This window comes from Chelonia mydas, chromosome 9 (assembly GCF_015237465.2).
Source record: "Chelonia mydas isolate rCheMyd1 chromosome 9, rCheMyd1.pri.v2, whole genome shotgun sequence".
Classification (NCBI taxonomy): Eukaryota; Metazoa; Chordata; order Testudines; family Cheloniidae; genus Chelonia; species Chelonia mydas.
This window is the reverse complement of record NC_057855.1, coordinates 73,203,463-73,221,825: the sequence shown is the minus strand read 5'-3', so window position 1 is coordinate 73,221,825 and position 18,363 is coordinate 73,203,463. Positions and strand designations below refer to the sequence as shown.

Genomic DNA, 18,363 nt, shown 5'->3' with positions numbered 1-18,363 from the left:
ATTGGGTTTGTTTAGTCTGGAAAGGAGGAGGGAGAAGAATTGTTGTTCTTAAACTCTAAGGATCGGACAAGAAGCAATGGGTTTAAATTGCAGCAAAGGAGGTGTAGGTTGGAAGTTAGGAAAAATTTCCTAACTGTCAGGGTAGTTACGCACTGGAATAAATTGCCTAGGGAGGTTATGGAATCTCCATCATTGGTTAGACAAACACCTGTCAGGAATTGTCTAGATAATACTTAGTCCTGCCATGAGTGCAGAGGACTGGAATAGATGACCTCTTGAGGTCCCTTCCTGTCCTATGATTCTATCTTATGTCATCCTAAATAAATTAATGTCTTTGACCCTCTATTTCCACCTCTATAAAATGGGAATAATGCATTTATTACTTACCTACCTTGGAGAGAGGCTGTGGGCTTAAATGATTCTTGTGGCTGAAGTGCTTGGAGAGGAAGGACCCTGAAAGGTCAGCTGTTAAATACTCATGATCTACTGGGACAGTTCATCAAGTCCTGACTTGCCTTGATTTTGCTGTGTTCAAGAATTGAGTGAATCAATGCAAGCTGCAGATGTTTCGGCTCAATATTCTGTGGCTTAACTATCTGCTTTAAACATGTTGTGTGATCTATTTTTTTCTTTCTTTCAGAATTATGGTTTAGAGACAGAAAACCTGAGAACACTCTCTCACAAGCTGAATGCCTCAGCCAAAAATCTTCAGAACTTTATAACGGGTAGAAGGAGGAGTGGCCATTATGATGGCAGGGCCTCCAGACGACTGCCAAATGATTTTCTTACCTCTGTTGTTGACCTGATTGGTGCTGCCAAGAACTTGCTAGCCTGGCTGGACAGGTAATTTAGAGCTTTTTAATTCTTACTCCCTCCCCCCCCGCCAAGTAATTCTTTTGCCCTGGTTGTTTCTTTTTCTCTTGCTCTTTTCTCTTTCTCTTGTTCTAATATTAGAATTGTAATTTATAGGTTTTACTTTGTAAATGTTGTTATATACTTGAGTTCCAGGCTGACTAGGCCTGGGTCAGGAGCCAGCTGTGGGATTTTTGGAGTCTCTTTTGGGTCACCCCAGGTTGCCAGGTTGATGGTGACCTCTGTGAAATTAGCAGTTTCAGTCTTGTTCCTAGTGAATGTCACTAGTGAATGTTCCTCGTGAATGACAAAAATTGCCACCACAGATGGCAGGATCATTTCTATTTCAGAAGGGAGTATAAGGGATAAATTAACATAGAAACTGAGTTTCCTTATAACCAGAGCAAAGAGTGGTTCTGACCATTCAGGGCTGATGCAAATTAAGAGGAGTATAGGGAAATTTGACTTGCTGTTATCCTGCTGAATACTTGTTATTGGATAATTTATAAAAGAAATTATACCGCTTGCTTATCCCTGGAAACTCAGAGCTTACTAGTTGACTTTTTGTTAACAGTAGGGGGCAGGTTCATACATTAGTCACTCTTGTCACATTAATTACTGCTTGGTGAGAGAATGCTATGATTTCTCATTGATGAATTAGGAATCAGTTTACAAAGTAACTCTCTGCATGAACTGTGTTTTAAAATATTATGTATGAAATACTATATTTTATGCATACACTGCATTTCTCTCTAGAAGTGAATAGCTTAATTGAAATCTGAAACTATTGTGCATATAAATGAATGACATGACCATTCTTCACAAAGCTTGTTGTGACCCTGATGACCTTCTCTGACCTAATGCTAGCAATCAGGATCTCCTGGGATGTAATCTCATCAGTCCTTATAAGCCAAATGGGTCAGATCTGGACAGTACTTGGAGACTCCAAGGAAAACCCAGGTCCCGCAGGAGTTGGGTTAGTGGCTCAGTAAATGGCACTCATCCCTCTTAGTTAATACTGAATTAAGGCTATAGCTTGCTCTTAAGGAGCAGTGTGCTGCTTGATGTGCTGTCTTTTGGATAAGCCATAAAACTGAGGACTTGACTGCTATACTTATTATATCTGCTCAGTGCTGAGGCATATCAAACATCTAAGGTACTAGAAGCATGCCAGGTACATCCTGTAGTCACACACTGTTCTACATGGGGTTCCTCAGTTTCTGCACAGCCTGCACTGTACATAAATCCGGAGTGTTTCACTCTGTATCTGATCCCCAAAGTGCCTAGTTCTTCATGGTTCGTGGGTTTTTTGTGGAGTTTCTTCCCCCTTCTCTTACCTGGCCCGGAGGAAGGGGATTTGCACTGGAAAGGTGGACGGTTGAAATCCTAGTCTCCTGTTTAGTAGATATATTACTCTACTTGTGCTCATTTGAGAGATCGTGTTGCACTTTCTCCAAAAATAGGGATGTTAACTCTGGTGTCCTGCCCAAAATCCAACTTCAGATAACTTATGTTCTAACTACTTATAGTTATTTCAAATGCATACATTATTCACTTCCCCTCCTAAAAGTTGTTGTTCAGTGTTGCTGGTGCAGAACGGCATGATTATTGTGAGGTGATTGGCATTTCCATGATAAATGAGTTTACCTCTACAACAAATATGTTTTCTAAAGGGCTCTGGGACCCAAAGAAAAGGAAGGGGTATTATAAGCAGCTTCATTTTATATACAATACAATACAATACAAAGAAATTAGCTGACCTGGTTCAGTCTAGTTTAATCAAGTAAAGTTACCAACCCTAACAGTCTGTTTTAAAAGCTGTTTGTCTTGCAAGCAAAAAGCCCAGCTTGAAGTCGCATATTGTCAAATATTTCAAATTGAAATAATCAGAGCAAATACTACAATGACCTGATATTACTGTGTTTTTAAATGGATGTCAAGAATGCCCAGGGCTTTGCATGGGCAGTTTTAGGTGTGACATTTCCTTTAGATGAAATTTTTAAAAAATAAATACTGCTACTAATTTTCAGTTGCTGTGTGACTATAAGATCATTATCATTTTTAGCATCATACCCTCTTTGGTGTAACATCCATTCCAGTAGGTGAAGACAGCAATTTCTGAATTTGTTACCATATGTAAAATACACAGGTTGATGATGACAGCACTGACCAATATGGCAGCTATAGTACAAGTTAACTCACAGAGAATAAAAATCTTAATTCTTTTTAATGTGGTATAGTGACTGTCTAAATCTGACTGACTCTTGAAGTTCCTGTTGGAATTCATTGTTGTACCATTCCAAATTAACAACATCCCAGCTTCTCAACTGCATTATTTAGTGTGGTGTTGAATGTAAATATACATTACAAGAGGTACAGCTCAGTAACACAGATTGATGAGGTCTCCTACAAATTTCTTGTCCCTCTCTGGCAGGTCTCCATTTGTCAGTGTGACAGAATACTCACTGCTGAAAAACAATATTGTTCAACTGTGCCTGGAATTAACAACCATCGTGCAACAGGTAAGAACAGGTTTATTGTGTGCCATACCTAAATCACTTCCACATGGCTGAAGAAATAGTAAAATATTACAAAAATTGTTAGAAATGTGTCACCTCATCAGGAGAATTTGTGTGCGTTTTGGGGAAAGGTGCGGGTGGAGGGAGGAGGTATGTGTGTGCAACATCTCAGTTGCAACTACAGTAATTATTTACCAGTAATATCGGGAAAGAATTTTTGTATTTTAATTGTTTTCAAGGATATTGATGGGTTTTCTCTCCAAAAAGTAAATACAAATTATTGCGGTATCTCCAGTTGATCCTCAGTTCATCTTCACATTTTCCTCCCCCAACATATTCTATTCCCCTCTTTTCCTGATTTCCAGCATATGATTCCTTGCTGTATGCTTTCTTGTTGCTTACCCAACTGATACATATTAGACTTGAAGTTTTTCATCATAAATCAGATGGCCACTAGACCCCTAATCATTTTGTTGTTGTTCTCTGAAGTCCCAGCAATTAGTCAATATATTTCTAATAAGGTGTCTAGAATGTAACACACACTATTGCATATTCCCTGCTAAATGTTGTCAAAGATAAGCTAAAAGTGGATGCATAGACAAGAGCTAGACAAATACAGTAGAAGTATATATTTAGTAAAGTCATTGTAAATGAAACCTGCCAATTCACTTCATTGATATTCATGACCCTTTCATTTGCAATTTGAAGTATTCCTGTGAGCAAGACAAAATTTCCAAGAACGTTCATACAGTGAAAGCATCATGATTACTAATGCAGCATCACCAGAGCAGGCAGAGAGCACAGATAGCAAAGGAGGATGCACATTTTGCCTAGTCCATACCTGATTGGAGAGGGCAAAGCAGCTGCAGAAAATGGTATATAGTTAAAAGATGAGTGTGCCATACTGGCATATGGACAACAAGAGATTGTCACTTGGAGCCTAGTAGTTCAAAAGTGTCTAATCTAAATTAAATAAAATCTGCAGAAAAGATATATTTCTGATGTAAATGTACAGATTTTAGAAAGGGCTCATGTACTCTTAACCTCTGAGATTTATTTAATAAAATGCACTATTGACTTTCTCTCCTTAAAATTCAAATTGATTAAATAAGCAAGAACAGATTTAAAGAGTTGTACTGCTAAAACCACACAAGGAAGTCATCTGACTGGGTGATACAACAGCTTTTCAGACACACTGATAAATTTTGTTGGTACCTGGTTGACATAACCTAGGATGTCATAGCTAGATACAGGAAAGTAAGTGTGTGTTTGTATACAAGAAAAGTTCTACAGTCATTCTGGAAGTGATTAATAAAATGTGGAGATCAACAGTCATTATTTAAGCTTAGAAAATATGTGGATTGCAATGTTGTGCCTTGTTTCCATGGCAATCATATGTTTGCGATTAAATGCTGTTTCCCCTCTGAAAATAATTGGTAACCTCTTGATATACAAGAGCAGCAAGAACACTGAAGCTCTAGAGCAGTGGTCCCCAAACTTTTAACCGGGAGCAGGGACAGGGCTCTGGGAGGGGGGATGTGGATAGGGGTAAGGGGCTGGGGCCACAGCTGGTAGTGGGGGCAGAAACAGACCCTCGGCTGGGAACTGAGGCCTGCAGCCGCAGCCAGGTGTGGAGCCCTGGGCATGGGGCCATCAGCCAGGACCTCAGGCACAGGGCTAGCAGCCGCGGCCAAGAGCAGATCCCTGGGCACAAGGCCAGCAGCCGGGACTGGGGCCAGGAGCAGAGCTGGGTGCTGCTCCCTCTCCACCCCCTGTGGGAGTTGGTCTGGGCCCAGCTGCGCCACCCCAAATGTTCCTCCACACCTCCTAAGGGGGCGTGCCCCACAGATTGAAGACCTCTGCTCTAGAGTAAAGTCTGAGTGCATAAGTCTGATTTAGTGCTCATCTCACTCTTCCTTGGTCTCATTAATTCTCTATTAGCACCAAGGAGGAGGGAGATAGTGGGGAAAAAAGCATTGCACAGATCCACAAAATAATCATAGCTGAATATCTTGCTATTGAGATCTCATGTTGTGTTAATATGTGAAGATGATGCATCAGAAAAACACAATCTTATATAAATATCATAACACACTATTAGGACACAGTGTGGATAATATTTTATGGCTCTCCAGTGACTCAGTAACACTTTATCTTTACAGAGCAGGCTGCCATAGCTCTAGAAAAATGAATCCACCAAATTAATCCAAATCTGTTGACCTGGAAGGCATACTGCAAAGCCTATCTATTTTCTCTAATGTTAGTGAGGGACAAGGGTATAACAGCTCATATTCTTAGGGAAGGAAGGGTATTTATGTATTTTTTTTCAACGTTCTGGTTAGTTAATTTTCCTTTGGGCTTTGTAGGTCCTACTAGATCCAGTATAGTTTTGTTGTTCGTATACAGTAGTAAGATATCTTAAAAGTTGCTTAGAGCCCATGATAGGTGCTTTTCATGTTTATTTTAATTAAAATAAACAAAGTGCTGTTCGAAATAGTATGTTGTTAAAGCACACTAAGGAACTTTTAGTGTACACCAGGAGGGTCTACACAGAACAATTAACGTGCAGCACGTTAGCGTACTTTAGAAATCTCACTCCCATGGTGATCATTACCCCACCCTGTAGTAAAGCCCCTAGATAAGTTAAGTAGATTGAGCTACTTCAGTAACTGGTGTGTGTGTTCCATGTCATGAACCATTCATTTAGCTCATTGTGGAGCCTTCTCCAAGTTGCAGCTTTTACCAAAAAAAAAAAAAAAAAAGGGGGGGGGGGGGGGCTGGATACCAAAACTGGACAAGTATTCTTGTTGTGGTCTCACTGATACAGTATACACTGGTAATATCACTTTTGTACACCTACTTAATATACCCCTATTCTATACATGCAAAAATTTTGTTAACCCTCTTAGCCACAATATCAAAATGGGAACTCCTGTTCAGTTAATTAACAGTGATCCCTAAGTACTTTTTAGAGTCACTGTTTTCCAGGATACAATCCTCTATACCGTAAAAAAATGCCCCACATTCTTTATTCTTAGGTCAGTGACCTTGCCTTTGGCTGTATTAATGCATGCTACTTGATTGTTCCAAGCTTGCGAAGGGTCTAGAGCACTCTCAGTTGCCTGTCCTTATTATTTATCACACAACCAGTCTTTGTCATCTGCAAACTTTATCACCATAATTGTACATTTCTTCCAGATTATTGATTTAAAAAATTGATTAGCGTTTGGCTGAGCATCGATCCTTGTGTGCCCTATGAGGAACCTCCCCCCGCCCCCTACCCCCACCACACACACACACTTGCTGAAGAATCCCCATTAACAATCACATTTTGAAATGAAAAACATTTTGTTCTAAGCATGTGTATTTGTAGATTCAGGACTAAATAGAGTTGTTCATCTTATTTGTAACTTGCCTTTTCTTTTTCTTTCTTTCTTTCAATTCAGTATTTTAATGAATTAGAATGGTGATGGCATGAGGTACTTTGGCAGGGGTATTCTGCATGATGCAAGAGCTGGTTGATACCTTGTTTGAATGTGGACATATAACACTACTACTATTTTGTAGTTCTCTTTACCATTTTATAGAACAGAACTAAATAATGGGTATTCTATGATATAAAAGCCCCAAGTTAAAACTCCACCTTTAAGCATGTCTCTAATCCGTTTTTTGGCAAGAGATAAATGTGACACTTTAGCTATCATTTATTTCCTAAGTAAAATAAATAGACTGAAACCCTGTGCATGTTAAACCTTGTGGTCAAAAAGAAAATAATTCACCATAATATTCTAAGTGTAATGCTCTAAGTGGTCTTAAATGCTTATTTAAACCAGACAGATGTAGAAAAAGCCTTACATTTTAGAAGATATACATATATCCCAATCACTATTAAAAAAAGAACGTCTTTAAATTCTAATATAAACTTCAGTATGCAACATAAGCATAGACTTTTTTTTCTCTAAAATTAATTCATTCTGCTCTACAAAACAGAGAAATTTCAGGTTTACTATACATACAAGTCCTTTAGTCTTTGACCTGAAATAATTGTTTACTCAGAATGAAGCTTACATTGTATTTCTGACACCTAAATTAAAGGAATAATTTTTATTGGAACATTAGCTCTAAAGTGAAACTCTAAGCCTTGCTCTGATCATTTTGTTGTACTGGTACTTGAAGGGTTAAAGGGAGGCAGTATTTAATAAAATGGATAGTCTGTTTGAAGTATGTTTAAACTGGTAGGAAAAAACTGCCTTAGGCATTGCCAGCCACACTAATTGAATACTTTTTGTACCGTAGGAAAAAAAAGCCAGTATGAATACAGAAAAAACATCAAAGGGATACTTGACCATGAAGTGCAAATAGAAATTCTTCTATATCCCTTAGTTCTTTGGTTCTCATCATCTTCCAGTTTTAACCTTTTTTTTTTTCTTGTACTGAAACTAATTTTTTCTCAAAACTGATGGGGGGGGGGGGAGAGGGGAAATAGGGTTGGTATAGCTACATCGCTCAGTGATATGGATTTTTCACACCCCTGAGTGACATGGCTAAACCGAAGTATGTAGTGTAGACCAAGCGTTAGACAGGCCCTCATGGCTGTCCCTACACTTTGCTGGGGTCTGCTGTGGTCCCTGGAGCAGCCCAGAATTGGGCTATCTGTGCTATGGGGTTTCTTTGCTGTGCCTCATAGGTCTCAAGAATCTAGATGAGTAAGAGGTTTTAGCTGTTTGTTATTGGAAAAGAGAAAACGTCAGACTAACCCAATAGAAGAATTCAAAATTTGGAAAGGAAGGAAGTTTTTGATGCTAACAGGTGGAATATTATGTTATTAGCTAAGTTATGGAATATTATCTAGATATTTGGTCTTGATAAAGAATTTAGAACAAATTATTTTGTGTCAGAGCTGGTCAAAAATGTTCATGGAGCAGTCTTCTGTTAGAAAATGAGATTTTTGTGGAAAAACTTCCTCTGGAAACACTGATTTTTGTAGGTCCATAATGACATTTTGCTGTTCCTAAAATTTCTGATGTTCTTATGATGTATTTAGCTTTGTAAACAGAGGGAGTTCAAAGACGAGACACTAAACTGGAGCAAGGCATGGGGCAGTACTAGGCCAGGGAGACCCCGCCCCTCAGCAGTTGCAGGCCTGTTCCAGTGGTGGGACAGTTAAAAGGACACTGGAAGCCCAGGGGCAGGGGGAAAAGGAGTTACAGGCTGTACCAGCAAGTGAGGCTAATACCTGGAGCTATGGGAAGAGTGATTACAGACTTGGTAAGGCACTCTGGAAGCTGTGATCCATATACCCGCCCTCCCCTGCCTCCCGGTTTGAGTTGGGAATCGAAGAACGACCTCAAAGGAGGGGACGTTGTCCCTCTGGCAGACTATGCTGATACTGCAAAAACTGTGACCACACCCCTAAAGGAGCTATAGCCCAGAAGTAAGTAACCCAGGGGCGTGTAACTTGAGATGGACCAACAAGTGGTCCAGACACTGCAACATCTCTTTAGGATCCTGAGTCAGGACCCAGTGGAATGGGAGGGCCCTGCTCCCCCTCACAGTGCTGTCATGACAGAACCCCAATGGCAGAAGAAGGAATACACAGGAGGGAGAGGGTCTCCTGTATATGACTCATCAGGGCCCACTCTAGAACAAGCCTATGGAAAAGAACGGAGGAGCCACTGTGTGATCACTAGACTAGCTGGCTGTTGAATTCACCCACTTCAGGGAGGTATTGAGCTTGATTCTTCTCTGATTGGTTTGACCCTTGTGCAGCTCCATTGAAAATAATGGAGTAATTCGTGATTTATACTCGTGTAACTGAGATGAGGTTCAGTCCCATGTGATTTCTACTTTCTTTGTGCTTCACTTTTAAATGTAGGGAGCCTTCTACTTGCCTGTTGGGAGCAATGCGGAATGCCAGTTTAAGATGACTACTACAGAAAGTAATATGTTGTGTGCTCTCTCTTTGTAACAATCATTTTAAGATGCCTGTCAGTACTGTTTCCCTTCCCCACTTCTGGGCAAGCAAGCAGAAAAGTTCCTGCATTTAAAGGTGTAGCAGATAGAACACAGAATCATGACATTTACATAACTGAATACACCATACTTCCTTCTGAATCTGGTTCTACAGCATAGCTAAATATTGCCTTGACAGCTGACTGGCCATAGCGCTACAAGTTTCAAAACAATATATAGTAAGACAACAGAAATTGTTGAGGGAGAATGAATTTTCCAATTTAATCATCTTGGGTAATATTACAATTCTATTTATAAAGTTTCTGTTGCTTGCTTGCATATAGTGTTGTCGTACTGAGCTCTTTTCATTTCTCAAACAGTACTTGGATTCCCTCCAGAAAAAAAGAGACCCACAAAAGGAAATCTCAGTGAAAAGATGCAAACCAACTGCATGAATGTAATGGTTTGGTTTAAATGCATGGTTTGGCTTAAAATAAGAGCCTCCTAAATTGTTGCTCAGAATTCATAGTGAGCTTTTTTGTAGTTTCAAACTGTGTGGTTGAAATTAAAAAATAATCACTTTCATCTATGTTCACAATTCCTGGTTCAGGCTGGAGCCAGGAGCACATTTAGTAAAGTACAGACCACGACAGGGTGACTGTTTTTGCAGAATTTATGCTCTGACCAAAAGTGGGAAGAGGTAGAATTTTAATGACTGTTTTCATATTCTTTCTAGTCCAGTTTCTTGGCTTAAGAAGCTTGCCTGAGCCTCCCACTACTTAAGTCTTCGTGACGTGCACAGTCATATAAAATCAATGATTCTCATGAGGTTTCTTTCATTTACAGAACTGTAGAGGGCAAAAGCAGTTAAGTTAAGAAAATCACACCAAATTTTCAATAAATATAAAAAATTTAGCAGACCTATTTAAGATATATAAGCAGAGTAAAAATCAAATTTTATAGAAATCATATTGTAAAGTATAGATTTGGGATTGAATGAGAAGTAGGCCATTTTTTTAAAAAGTGCAGTTGATACAAGTCAAAGCAGTTCTCACAGGTGATTGAATCTCACACAGCATTTATGTAATTAACAAAGCAAAATGGTAGATTTCTTTTAAAAATATGTATTCACCATTGCACTTTTAAATGGACAGCACTTTTATTTTCCATAAAAATTCTGTGCAGTTGGTGCAGCCCCATAAAGCCATGTTCAAAACATGTATTTGATTGCCTTCTGTCACACACAAAATTGACAATGTGTGATTATGTCAGGCTGTTGGTTCATTCATAAGCAACGTGCTGACATTTCAACCCAAAGAATATATCATTTAAAGTTTAAGGAAAAGGAAAATGTTATTTAGAAATTTTATGTCTGAGGCAGATGTCTTGGCAGGTATAACTATTTGAAATAACTCTTTGTGTGGAAGTTGAAATAGACTCTTTTGGAATAACTGCATTCACACAAAAGCCTTTGTTGTACCGAAAGGATGTCAGTATGTTTAAGATAGTAAAGTTCAAAGATTCAGTGAATTCAGCCTTCAGTTTTACTGTGCATAAAAAAAACATGCTTGTGACTTCAGCTGGCAAATGGGGGCATCTTCCCCAGGCACATACAATCTTGAAAAATATGTATTTGGTCTCAAACCTTTAACATAGAATTTACAGGCTGCATGAATAAGAATGTAACTTCTCTTGCTACAACCAGCAGTGTCACCACTATAATTAAGGTTGTCCCATTTTTCCCTTTAAATTCTTTATTAGAAGTTAGTGAGTGCAAACACATTTCTGTAGTGTTTTGATTGAAACGTAAAGCTTGAAGCTAAGGTCTATAATGGGGATAAGATTGGTATTTTGTGGAAAGCTGTCATAAGTTACCTAGCTATTGTATTTTTAAGAGAATCAATTGCATATAGCAATTTTTTAAAACTCTGATCTAAAAACTAGACATATAACTTATCTTTTCTTCCTGAAGGATACCAAAGCACTTAATTCCTGATTTTTGACTGGCCCTTGTGTAGGTGCAAAAGGGGAGAGTCCCCAGAGCAGAGGCCAGCCACAGTTGTCATCGCTGCATTTGTAACCCACACGTCTTTTGGGTGTGGTGTTCTGTCGCATCTAGTGGCACCAAGACCACTTAGCGTGAAATGAGTCTGCTCTAGAGCCTTAACGAAGAGTCACTTGGCTTTTAGCTCATGGGGTAGAGGCTCATGTACTAAGCTCCTGAGGTCCCCCGTTCAATCCTGCCCACCAACGACCAGAGTCCGTTGGCATTACACATTCACTAGCAATACAAGCCAACCCAGGAAGGGCAACAGGGAAATATCCCTTTTTACTGCACTTACACCACCCAGGGGAAGGGAGCTCAGGCTCCACCTCCTCCTTAAGGGGTGCAGCGGTATCCCAACATCACCTTCCCACTTGGGAGCTCCATAAAGAGCTGTGCCCCAAAGCAAACTGATTATACGAAGATCCACCAATGAAATACTGCCATCTCTGTCGCAAAATATGGCACAGAGCACAGAAACTCTACACAGCATGTCAGAACAAGAAATGAAAAATAATGTAATTTTCTATGGGGATTTAAAACCTATATTAATACCAACTTGGGAACTGCACAAATTCCTCTTCAGAATAAAGGACACTAATGAATAGTTAATTATGTAGATCTCCCAAGCAAATAACTTTGATTTAAAATATATATATACATTCATTGTTCTAAAAGATGAAAAAGTGACCTTATTTTAGTGTGACGAAGCACAGCTAAAGAAAACTGTTCAGGTCTACTGGGCGTATGCGTAAAATTCTTTTTAAAACCAGCATTTTTCATGGTGTCCATCTGTTCCAGCAAGTCAGTTCATTAATATACATACTTTAAAGGTACATCATTACCTCTGTGAGTCAGAGACGTGGTATATTAAGATATAAGTGTGCATGTGGATATGTACTCCATCCTGCATACTGAATATTTATTAAAGCAAATATAGGTAGTACACACTTGGAAAAAAAATGCTATTGATTCACCAGTGAGTTCCAGCTGCTTTGTGCTGCTCTAGCAAAGCAAAGCAGCCATAAACTCAGTCAAATCATCTAGGCATATTGCTCCTTTGTGACTCCAGAGCATACTGATTAATCTAATCCAACACGGCAAAAAGTATCCACTGTAATTCCAGGTATTCACGTTTTCTGCAACATTAGCCCTTGGGCTGCATTTTTCCATCTTTGGACTGTCACTATTTATTTTTTTTTTTAAGTTTGAGCAAAAGGTCTTGAGACACTTTTTAGTCATAGGAGTGTAGGGAAAAACTAATATTGTCATTGGAAGAGGACTGCAGGAAAAAAATGACTGAATTTTGAAACTTGAAATTTTGCACAATCACACATTGAAGTGTTTGCATTGCTTAATTTGAATAGGGTTGGAGATGGAGATATTGTTATAAGCAACTGAAAAAATAATAGTTAATATACTCACTAGGCAACTGCCGAGTATTTGGGGAGTGAAAGAGGTTATTTATTTGTAAGTATCCTGTCTTCTCTGTGACAGCATGGTGCACATTCTCCCTGCTTGATGTGACCTGTCTAAGGTAGCTGTTTTGCTTCTGGGACAAATTACTTTTAACTTCCCTCATTCATCTTATTGAAAGACACCTAAATCTTGCAAATGTGAAAACCAGCAATGTCACAGATAGGAGAAAATCATAGGCACTGGAAAAAAAATCCCTGGATCCCGTTTCAGGTTTCATTTCATTCTGGCAGTTGTAAGCTTCATTTAGGTTTTTTAAAAAACCAAGCTTTTTCCAGCCGTCGACCTGCAAGACGCATATTTTCACATTACTATACGCCCTATGTACAGGACATTTCTTCAGTTTGTACTGGGACAGGATCATTTTCAATATACACTACTACCCTTTGACCTCTCCACGAACCCACCGAGTGTTTTCCAAAGTCCTTACTGTGGCGGCAGCCCATCTTCGCAAGCATGCGGTCATGATATATCTCTACTTAGATGACTGTCTAATCAAGGCTCACACTAGGGCAGAAGCCGTTGCAGTTACGCACCAGACAATATTGCTCTTCACCAGTCTCGGCCTACAAATAAACTCCCAAAAGCCCACACTGACTCCAGTCCAGAAACTAGACTTAATCGGCATATACGTAAATTATCTAGAAGCAACAGCATCATAACCTCTTCAGAGATTCACTGTTCTAATGAACCTCATCAATACCTCAGTGCACAGCCCAAGGATATCAGCCAGGACCTGTCTTCAGCTACTAGGTCACGTGGCAGCGACCACATATGTGGTGAAACATGCCAGACTACACATATACTGTTTGCAGGGTTGGCTCAAGATGGTGTTCACACCACACAAACACAATCCGAACAAACTTCTGAGTATGCCAATGAAGGTCAAGGACTCATTACAATGGTGGACTCACCCACACAATATCTGTGCTGGTGTCCCTTTCCTTCAACCTCCTCCAGAATTGATAATCACAAGGGATGCCTCTCTACTGAGGTTGGGTACCCACTTAGGCAAGCTCACAGTACAGGGAAGAGGGTCTCCTTCTGAATCAACTCTCCACGTCAATGTACTGGAACGACGCAGTCTGCAATGTCTGTGCACATTTCATGCCTCTGATCAAAGACAAAAACGTACAGATCATGACGGACAATGTAGCCTGCATGTTCCACATAAACAAGCAGGGAGGAGCGAGATCACACTCTCTATGGATGGACTCCATAAAACTCTAGTGCATACAACACAACATAACCATATCAGCCACCTACCTGCTGGGAAATGTTGTACCAATAAAATAAAAACCAGCAGGATCTTATTAAAGGGAAAAAGGCAAAATACCACATTTATTGTGAATACAGAAAGAATCATAGTAAGCAGTTAGTTACAGCTATAACATTCCATTCAATCTCATCTTTATTCACACATTCATTCATATACACACACACACACACACACAGGTTCTGCAAGGTTGTTATCATAGTAAGCAGTTAGTTATAGCTATAACATTCCATTCAATCTCATATTTATTCACACATTCACTCATACACACACACACACACAGGTTCTGCAAAGTTGTTATCATAGTTACCAGCCTTAGAGTTGCTCATGCCAAGCCACTGGCCAGGTGGCCTGGACATGAGGAGGGAGCAGGGCCTTGTCAGATGCTCATCTGATGCTCCTGGAAGTTGGTTTGCAGAATCAGACCCCAAAGTTCTCACTTTTTAGAGTCTATTTTTATAGGAATTTCTTCCTATGCCAGTCTATGGGAATTGCTGCATCATGCTGTTGCTGAATCAATCAGCAGATGGCACATTCCTGACGGCTCCAAGATGTTATCTTGTTCTTTGGTTCTCCCATTCTTGAGGCTGTTGGGTGGATTCCAGTCTGCCCTCCGGGGGTCCTCTGGTTATTTCCACTTGACGCCTTCTTCAGCCGATGGACACTGGATTCTTAGGCTGGCACCTCCCTGATCATTCAGTTATTATCCACACCAAGCATCCATCCACATACATCCTCTATCTCTATTTTAATCACAATTGTTAATACAACAAAAGGGCGGGGAGTCTCTGGGTGCTGTTTCTGTTGTTAGAGTATTGTTTTGAGTCTCTGTGAATTGCTTTGAGAACAGACTCTGTCTTAGAATGTACTAACACAATTAGCAGAATGCAAGTTTCACACACAGAGGGAGAGAAACAGTACCAAAAACCAAGAGACCTCTTAATTAGTAATACCCTGGAATTTAAACTATGGGGAATCAAACTCATTTGTGATTTTAATACAGAACTTCTTTAATATGATCCAACATCAGCCACCTACCTGCTGGGGTCTCAGAATGTCATGGCTGACACATTAAGTCGAAGGTTCTCAAATGACCATAGTGGGAAATCAACACCTGCATTATCCAGAGCATATTTCAATTATGGGGGTTCCCCGCAATAGACCTATTTGCCACAAAACAAAACAAATGTCCAGCTTTTTGCTCCAGCGTGGGTCTTTTGGGATCAGGATTCAGTGACGACGCATTTTTCATACCATGGCACGCACCCCCGCCTATATACCTCACAGGGACTCCACTTGAAGAGAGGGTTACTCAACTTGTGCAGTAACTGAGGTTCTTTGAAATGTGAGCCCCTGTGGGTGCTCCTGTACCCACCTTCCTCTCCTCTACTTCGGAGTTCTAATTAATTCCTCTGCGGTAGAGAAGGAACTGGGGCATGCGGGTGGGCGATGCAGTGCTAGTTAATTGCTGCTGCAGGTCCGAGATGGGGAGAGCGCATGTGTGGCCCAGCCAGTTACTGCTGTCAAAATTATCCAACTAGGGGCGAAGGGTGTACAGTCAGCTAAAGTTGAGAACCCACAGGGACTCACATCTCCAAGCACCTCCATTATTGTACAAGGTGAGTAACCATCTCTTACCTCTACAGTCTGCTCACAAATTTATCTCTATCAACATTCTAAATCACCAGAAGTTTCAAGCAAAGAAAATATTATTTTCCCAAATCATGTTACTGGGCTGAAGTACAGGATGAACAATAGTCGCATCTTGACCAGTGACAGATTTAAGGGCCCACGTTTAGTGAACCATCAATGTTAGTAATAAGGAAGTGGTAATCTCCTCTTTCTAATGGGATACAGCAGTTTGGGCCTACCACTTGTTTACACTGAAGGTCCTTTACACCATCCTCCTAGAGTAAAGGGACCTTGAAGTGGGTGTCAGTGTAGTAAAAGAATAAAGTTTACATTCAAGGAAATATATCTGACTACTTTCAAGAAATTATATGCAGAGCTGATTATGTAGCTGCAGGACTGACTTTTTCTGCTGGAGAATGAAAAATTCAGATGTGTTGCCAGCCATGTTGAGGCATCCCAGGCCCCTTCATGCTTCCCCAGAATCCCTATTGTACTTCAGCTGTGTAGTAGCAAAATTTCTTTCTCTTTCTCAGATTTTATTAAACACTTAAGATACTCTAAAAGAATCTCTTCTAATTTCTGGCTAGGAAATCATAATTAAATGTTATCTATGCCATCTTCATTCCACAATTGCTTCTCTCTCTTTTTGGGGAACCTTAATGAGGTGACATTTTCAAAACTGGTCTAACTACACCGAGGGGAAAAAATTGGTTTTGAAACGTGTATAGTCTTATCTGACCCCAAATGTTTTGCTTGTTCTATCAGTAGGATATAAAATGGTATTTTATGGCTTGTGCAGCATGCCTGTGTCCATATATCTTTATGCCATGCTGTTCAACATTACTATCTAAAACCAATGTCTTCAGCTTCACAAGCTGAGCACGTAACTGCCTGGTATTAATATCGTATGTAACTCTGTTGGGCAGAAATCTGGTTGCTCTGAAGCGTATTGTCATGAAAAGAGAGGTGAAGACAGGGCTGTTTCATTGTTGTGGTGATGGATAATTTGATCTGACCTGCAAATATTCAATATTTTAATTTTTTATAATTAGGGTTTATGTTCTCCCTAAGCTCTATTCTTGGAAATCAAAGTATGTGCTTGGTCTAGTGAAAAACACTTAACAGACCAACCACCTGTAATGGAATACAATCAAAGTGTGAGCTGAGGGAGTAGTAGCCTTTGACCAAGAGTGACAAGTTTCATTATCCTTGCTATGATAAATGAGCTAAGAAGTGTGAATGCATTTCTTACGTATTTAGAAATCTACTGTCAATACAGATTTTGATCTAGATTGTGGTGTTCAGGCATTTGTTAGAGTAACATGGAGCCACTCTGTCACAGGGAGCTTGGGGAGGGATTGCTCTTCAGGGGGCCTGATCCCTGATGTGTGCGCATGTTGCACTAGCCCTTGGGAAGGAGAAGCCTGCTCCTTTCTGTGGGCCCTAAGTGATGGGACTACAACTGTTTTCTGATCGATGAAGAGGCTCCACAAGCCCTTCCTATATAACTGAACAAGAGACAGGAACATTTTGGATCTTTATTTCCTTTTCATATCCAAGATAATCTATTCTCTTCCTGTAAGCAACTCCCATCCACCCCAAAAATAAATAGGTACATTTTATTTACCTCTTTGTGGTCATTTGCAATTATAACATCTTTGCACTGAATAAAGCTGACAGTCCCCTTCTTTCCTATCCATTTACCATTTAAGAGGCAATGCCAAGTAGTTTAATTAGGGTCAGCATTTCACCTACCTTAAAATAAGATGGTGGAGAATTCATGGATTCTATTAGAAAAAAAATCTGTCAACAAGAAATATGAAAACTAATCCCTGTTGTCAATATTTTCAGTGGCAACCTCAATTCCAGTGTGAGCAAATCCTGCTGGCTTTGTAAACCATAACATCTCTGCTGTCAGGGAAATGACAGAGAAATGCAACTCTCTTCTAAATGAAGAGCATCACAAATCCAGGTGCAAGTAATTCCACTGTGCTATGTTTATGGTTGAGTGCATTAAGGATTTTCTTTCTTTTTTTTTTTTTCAGAATAAAATAGGTTACATCAATCATAAGATAGTATGGTTGTGCTACTTTTTGACTTGTAAGAGCAACATTTTCTAAGTAGAGTAAGTGTGTCATCTAAATGTGTGCCCACAACTTTGCCTTCACAAATATTTCTTTTGCAAAAGACAGTTGTTCACACAAACAGTTTTAATATGCACAAACCACATAGAAGATGGAGGGCTAGATTTGGAAGAACAAATATGTTTTCACGCACATTTTATCTTTTCCAGGAGCAAATGATTGAGTTTTAAATGCAAAATTAGAGGCCACTAAAAAGAGTCCCTAAGAGTAATCTATTTTTATGTACTTATTACTGTTATCTCAACAGTGTCACATGTCTTTCCAACATAGTTTGCCTCACTGTATGCTAAACTCAAGCTTAGATACTTACTGTGGTTTGTGAAGAGCTATCTGTGAGACAATCTCTCTATTAAAATGTAGTTCTTGCTAAGAAAAAGGATTGAGAAACCTTTGTGTACCCAAAACTATGGGCAAAAAATTATGGCTTTTTTGAAAAACTGACCTTAGAAGTAATGTGGGGTGGTTTTT

General features: G+C 39.6%; 1 protein-coding gene across 1 annotated transcript in view; it reads left to right on the top strand.

The window, feature by feature from the left end:
* LOC114019421 (connector enhancer of kinase suppressor of ras 2) overlaps positions 1 to 18,363 on the top strand; it is a 456,264-nt gene that overhangs the window by 119,780 nt on the left and 318,121 nt on the right. Inside the window, exons 3-4 of the mRNA XM_043522361.1 lie at positions 641 to 843; positions 3,287 to 3,374. Of these exons, the coding sequence (XP_043378296.1) occupies positions 641 to 843; positions 3,287 to 3,374 (291 nt within the window). The remainder of the gene's footprint in view (positions 1 to 640; positions 844 to 3,286; positions 3,375 to 18,363) is intronic.